Genomic DNA, 6711 nt, shown 5'->3' with positions numbered 1-6711 from the left:
GCAATTCTCCTGCCTCAGCCTCCTGAGTAGCTGGGACTACAGGCACGCGCCACCATGCCCAGCTAATTTTTTGTAGTTTTAGTAGAGACGGGGTTTCACCATATTGACCAGGATGGTCTCGATCTCTTGACCTCGTGATCCACCCGCCTCAGCCTCCCAAAGTGCTGGGATTACAGGCTTTTAGAGAAAATATTTGCAACCAAAATGAGAAAAAGGTAATTTTTTTTTGAGTTGGAGTCTCACTCTTGTTGCCCAGGTTGGAGTGCAGTGGCGCAATCTTGGCTCACTGCAACCTCCACCTCCCAGGTTCAAGCAGTTCTCCTGCCTCAGCCTTCTGACTAGCTGGGATTACAGTCATGCAGCGCCACATCTGGCTAAGTTTTGTATTTTTTTAGTAAAGATGGGGTTTCTCCATGTTGATTAGGCTGGTCTCGAACGCCTGTCCTCAGGTGATCTGCCCACATTGGCCTCCCAAAGTGTTGCGATTACAGGCGTGAGCCACCGCACCCAGCCAAGAAAAAGGTAATATTAGTATACAAAGAGTTCACATAAGTCACTGAAGAAAATGTCGAAAGCCTCAATAAATCGGCAAAGAATATAAATAGCTAAGTCGCAAAAGAAATCTTAGAATGCTTAAAAGATCCAGGTGCAGTGGCTCATAATCCCAACACTTTAGGAGGCTGAGGCAGGAGGATCACTTGAAGCCAGGAGTTACAAGTCTTGGTAACAAAGTAAAACCTCATTTCTACAGAAAACTTTTTTAAAAAATTAAGCATAGTGGCACACGCCTGTAGTACCAACTACTCTGGCAGCCAAAAGAGAGAGGATTGCCTTGAGCGCAGGGCTTTGACGCTATGGTGAGCCATGATCATGTCACTGCACTCCAGCCTGGGCAACAAAGTGACATACTGACTCTTAAAAAAAAAATGGGCAAAAGAGATCTGAGAGTAATAATCTTTATTAGGGATCAAATAAGTGCAAATCAAAGCAAAATGCCACCTATCAATTTAGCAAAAAATTTAATTGATAATCTGTTCTTCAGAATTTATTGCTCTAGTTAGAATGTCAATTCTCATCTTTCTGACAGATTACTAAGTCCTTTGTAAATACTCAGTCACCTCTTTTCAGTTAAAGTTGCTGTATCCAAGGAGTTTGGAACCCAATTGGGGAGGTAAGATCTCAACTCAAGAAATGAGAAGTCAGCATGCAGACCCATTGATGTCACATTGCTGGTCTGGTTTAAGTCTTTGTCAGTCACTGTAAACTGTAAAACATGTAGCAGTTCTTCATCTAAATCAGCCTATCTATTTTTACTCACAAGAAGCAGCCTGTTTCATAATCAGTCACTTTGTCTATGTAAAGACATCTTCACATCTTTTTAATCTAAGACCCATTTAAGGCCCAACTTTAAGTCTTAGGTCTTCCACTTAGTTACATGTATGACTTTTGGGAAGTTACTTACATTACTCATTTGCAAAATTGGTAACTTACCTTGTAGGGCTTGTATTACTCAATTTGTTTATTGATTTTAAAATATTAATTGAGCACCTACTGTGTGATAGGCCTAGACTGAGGCACTGAGGATAGATACAACAGTGAAAAATCCATACTTGGCCAGGTGTGGTGGCTCATGCCTGTAATCCCAGCACTTTGGGAGGCTGGGGAGGGAGTATCACTTGAGCCCAGGAGTTCAAGAGCAGCCTGGGCAACATGGCCAAACCCTGTCTCAACAAAAATTTAAAAAAATTAGCCAGGTGTAATGGCGCATGCCTGTAGTCCCGGCTACTCAGGAGGCTGAGGGGAGAGGATGGCTGGAGGCCATAATGAACTGAGATTATACCACCACACTCCAGCCTAAGTGACAGAGTGAGACCTGTCTCAAAAAGAAAAGAAAGAAAGATTGTAGGCTTGAACAGCTATAAGGATGGAGTTTCCCTAAAGTGCTTAGTCTGGCACATGACACTTACTGGGTATTCCATAAAGAGTGGTTTACTTCCCCCAAATCTAGACTAAGTGTGAAAGAGTTTTATCCAGTGTACTTCTGTCCACCTGCGCAAGCAAGTAGAATGTTTCACCAGAATAGATAAAAAATTTTATATGTAATTGGCACATTGGAATCCTTGTACATTACTGCTTCCGTTGGCCAAGAGGTTTACTCCCTTGGTACAACTTGTGTTTTTTCGTATGACAATAATATAGTAACAAGTATATCAATAATAATAAAAGTTTTTTTTTTAATTAAAGGGAAAATCTTACCAAATTAATGTTTCATTTTAAGGAAAATATCACTCTTTATGCCCATTTTCTTCGTTCCAGGATGTTGCCTTACGGCTGTTTAGCAACAGGAGATCGCTCTGGCCTCATTGAAGTTGTGAGCACCTCTGAAACAATTGCTGACATTCAGCTGAACAGTAGCAATGTGGCTGCTGCAGCAGCCTTCAACAAAGATGCCCTTCTGAATTGGCTCAAAGAATACAATTCTGGGTTGGTTTCTTCTGTTTAATTATCATTTTTCTGTACAAGCAGCCAAAGAAATACTATATGCTCCCAATAGAAGTCATCAGTGTGTTAGAGGAAATATTAGTGTTTTTTATTTATTGCTTCATTTCAAGTTAGAACAAAACGACACATAGGCCTTCCCAAAGTCTTATAGATGGTAAATGCTGAATTCTACTTTATCTAGATCAAATTTTAGAGCCCTGCAGTAAAGTTACAATCTATGAGTTTAGGTATTTAAATATAACATTGAAGCTTTTCTTCAAGTGCATCAGCTTCTCTAATTATGTGAATGTATGAACTTAAATAAGTTTTTAATGAGTTTATAGATTGTGATTTCTCCAAAGTAAAAAATACAGTGCTTGGAATTATGGCTATGGCGTTAGAAAAGCACTAATATGTGTGTGTGTGTGTGTGTATGAATTTCACAGTGAGGGGGAAATGGTCTGCAAGTATTTTTGCCTAAATACTTCAAAGTCAGATACATTTTATCAAGGACTTGTAATATGAAAATCAGTTTCCAAATTTTAATCTTAAGGCCTTGTCTCCAAGGAATCTCTATTACTTACTTCTAATTAAAGTCAGTGACTTAAATGGTTGAAACTGCAGTAACTTAACTCTTAAACACGAAATTGTAGTCAGTATTTGGTCAAAACTAACAAAAATGTTCCCATCCCCCAGCATGCTCTAGTAAAGCCATGGTCTCTTCGAATCACGATCCACACGAGCCTACGCACAGCCCCACTGAAACACAGCTTTCAGGACCCAGGAATTTGAATGTCTAAGGCCCAGTTATTTAGTGTCTTTGAAGGCAGCTCTCGTGGCCCTGCCCTGTGATGACCACCCACACTCCCCTTGGCTGATCCACATGTTCTCTTATATGGCTTTGGCAGCTCTGTGTTCTCACAATTAAAAAGGAAACAGAGGTATGGTTTGGGTCTCACTCTATACGGTTAGAGGCTGAAAATCTTTTTTGTTTCTATTTTTTTCTCTTGTTCAGGGATGACCTGGACCGAGCCATTGAGGAATTTACTCTGTCCTGTGCTGGCTACTGTGTAGCTTCTTATGTCCTTGGAATTGGTGACAGACATAGTGACAACATCATGGTCAAAAAAACTGGCCAGGTGAGCTGCTCCCCAGGCTCTGCAAAGGGCCTTTGTAATGCTGTTACTTGTGCATAGCATAACCTCTTGTGCAGCTCAGCCAGATTCTTTAGTGAGATTCTCAGTGTCCTGTCTTTGTCTTCACTTCAATTTCTTACCACCTCTTCTTTTCATATACAGTCTACTATGTGTATTCATTTGTTTGCTTGCTTAAAGTTAGATGGTAAGCATTTATTTGTTTAAAAAATTTTTGAAGGCCAGGCATGGTGGCTCATGCCTGTAATCCCAGCATTTTGGGAGGCTGAGGCAGGCAGATCACCTGAGGTCAGGAGTTCAAGGCCAGCCTGGCCAACATGGGAAACCCCGTCTCTACTAAAAATACAAAATTTAGCTGGGTGTAGTGGTGAACACCTGTAATCTCAGCTACTTGGGAGACTGAGGCAAGAGAATTACTTGAACCCAGAGGCAGAGGTTTCAGTGAGTCGAGATCATGCCACTGCACTCCAGCCTAGGCAACAAGAGTGAAACTCCATCTCAAAAAAAAAAAAAAAAAATTATTGAAAAAATTATTGTAGTTATTTTAAAGTGGCCTATTCTTTTAATATAAGAAATTATATTTGGGATACATGTGTACCTAGTAGAAAGAGCAGATAATGTGGTGGTTGTATTAAATTTAAAGATAACCAGTGTTTGAAAAAAAAGTTGGGATGAACCCCACTTGAGCCATTTTCTCTTTTAGAACATCAAACCTATTCATATATAGGAGAAGGAAGAACAGTTGTGTAAGTAATAGCATTCTGGGATACCTAGGGAATCTAGACCATGTTATTTATGGAGTAATTAAGTTTTCAAATGAAAATTTCATTTTTCAGAGTGACATGTTTATAAAAATTTTTTATATTAAGCAAAGACAGATGAGATACCTTAGATAATTTTTCAGTTTAGCCACCCTAGGAATTTCCACACTAGAGGCATACTAGAATGAAAATCTCTCTGGGTCACTTTGTAAACTGTGATTCTGTGAGGAACCAGAGTTTTGTCCTAGGAAATCTGGATTAGTTCTGGCTTGGGCTTTGAGAGTGGATGTGGAATGAATTTGTAATACACTATAATACATGAATGTACTACATACGATTGAGGAACCTTGTGTTCATACTTAAAAGGATTCTCTTGGACTTCAGTCAATCACGTTGAACACTTAGGTTTATCTCCATTTTCTTCTGATACCCCTCTAAAACTGTAATAAGGAATAAGAGATATGTAAACTCAAGAAGTCAAAGATGATAGGAAAATAGGCCACAGTGGGTGAAACATATAAATAGCCTTGGGGGTGATAGAAAGTGAGATAGAGAAGTGGCAGTGACTTAGCAGAACTGAGAAAATAGAAAGTACTTGGAAAGGGGTACACAAGTCTCATAAAAGCTCTGGAATCAGAGGCACCACGAACTGTTGAAGGAGGGATATAGAAAGAGGCTGAAACAGAACTAGCAGGCAGTTTATATATTGAGCAGTTAGGTACTCAAGTCCCCTTTCCTGTGCCAAGAAGGAGATAGATTTATTTTCTGAAGAAACTGGTTCTGACTCAAGCACGCTTGTTTCTGCCGAGGCTACAGGAAAGGATCCCATATTAAAAATAGAGATGGAGTGAAAGTTGGCATACTAAATGGTACAATCTGCAGCCACTTCCACTTGCTTTATTCTAAGAACACTGGCAGCCAGGTGTATAGCTCCACCCTCAGCAAGAGACTAGATGATTCCATTCTAGAAATCTGATTGGTCCCAGTGAAAAGTCCTACAGATTCTGACAGTTGAGGTTTCTCCCTAGTTTCTCTACAAGGAAGTCCACCAATCAACAAGCAAGCCTACCATGTACATAGAATTTTCAAATAGTGATTCATTGTTAAATATGAATGGTCAGCTAAGGATTAAGATACTTTTAAAAAGTGACAAAAATTGTATATGTTTACCATGTGCAACATACTGTTTTGAAATATGTCTTCATTGTGGAATTGATAAATTGAGCTAACATGTTATTACCTCACATACTTATCTTTTTTTTTTTTTGATGATAACATTTAAAATCTAGCCTTTCAGCAGTTTTCAGGAATGCAATATATTATAGTTGCCGTGTTATAAGACAGATCTCTTGAACTTACTCCTCCTATCTAAGTGAAATTTTGTATTATTTGACCAATATCTCCCCAGCCCTTGCAGCCACCATTCTACTTGCTACTAGATTAGCAGACATTTAAAGGAAGCCTCTACCATGAAAGATAGAGACCAAACAAGCAAAATAGGGAAGAAAAGAAAACAGAGTAACTGCAGTAAACAGAGGGTGATTTTAAAAATCAAAGCAAAAACAATACATTGTATCTATAAAGTTATAGGGTTCTGTTTTTTTAAAATGTCAGAACAAAGAGGCCTTGAAAATTAGAAATAGGAACAAATAAAAAGTTAAAATAGAAATAGGTAAATATTTTGTGGCAGGCATAGTAAGTGCTTTATCTATAATTTAATGCCTTTGGTCCTAATGACAACCTTATAGAGTGGTGGCATTAGCCCCGTTTTACAAGTTAGGATATTAAGGCAACAGAGAGTAGACATACCACGATTTTAACCCTGGCAGTTTGGCTCATATTCTTTTTTTTTAATTTACCATGACTTAATATCTCCAAAAAATATGATAAATAGAGAAAAGATCCAGAAACGATAGAGACTCTGTCCAGGGAGGTATGCTCTCAGCTTAAATGGGAATTCCAGAAAGAAGTAAAAGAGAAGAGGAAAGAAGGGCACTTACAAAGCAAATAATACTAAGACATTTCCCAGAGCCAGTTGTCACGAATATTCAGTCAAAGTAGCACAAAAATTCTCAGACAATGTAAGAAAAACACCCTTACTAAGGGTCTGCACTATGAAAAATCAGTGTATCAGACATAAAGAGCAAGTCTTAAAACCTCCCCAGAGACACAGCAGATCACATAGCAGAGTTTAGAAGTCAAAATGACTTGGCTCCTCAATAGCTACATTGGCAATTAGAAGACAGTGCAAGTCAGCCTGCATAATTTTGAGGGAAAATGATTTCTTTTTTTTTTTTTTTTTTTTTTTTTTTTTT

At 38.7% G+C, this 6711-nt stretch overlaps 1 protein-coding gene across 4 annotated transcripts in view; it reads left to right on the top strand.

Annotated features, from left to right (window-relative positions):
- PIK3CB (phosphatidylinositol-4,5-bisphosphate 3-kinase catalytic subunit beta) overlaps positions 1–6711 on the top strand; it is a 182873-nt gene that overhangs the window by 170216 nt on the left and 5946 nt on the right. For all 4 annotated transcript variants that reach the window (XM_017523692.2, XM_017523694.2, XM_017523693.2 and 1 more), the window contains 2 exons: positions 2317–2484; positions 3497–3620. In XM_017523692.2, coding sequence (XP_017379181.1) covers positions 2317–2484; positions 3497–3620 — 292 coding nt within the window. The remainder of the gene's footprint in view (positions 1–2316; positions 2485–3496; positions 3621–6711) is intronic.

Source organism: Cebus imitator, unplaced genomic scaffold, assembly GCF_001604975.1.
Source record: "Cebus imitator isolate Cc_AM_T3 unplaced genomic scaffold, Cebus_imitator-1.0 Scaffold30, whole genome shotgun sequence".
Classification (NCBI taxonomy): Eukaryota; Metazoa; Chordata; class Mammalia; order Primates; family Cebidae; genus Cebus; species Cebus imitator.
The sequence above is the reverse complement of the archived record's forward strand: the minus strand, read 5'-3'. Positions and strand labels throughout refer to the sequence as shown.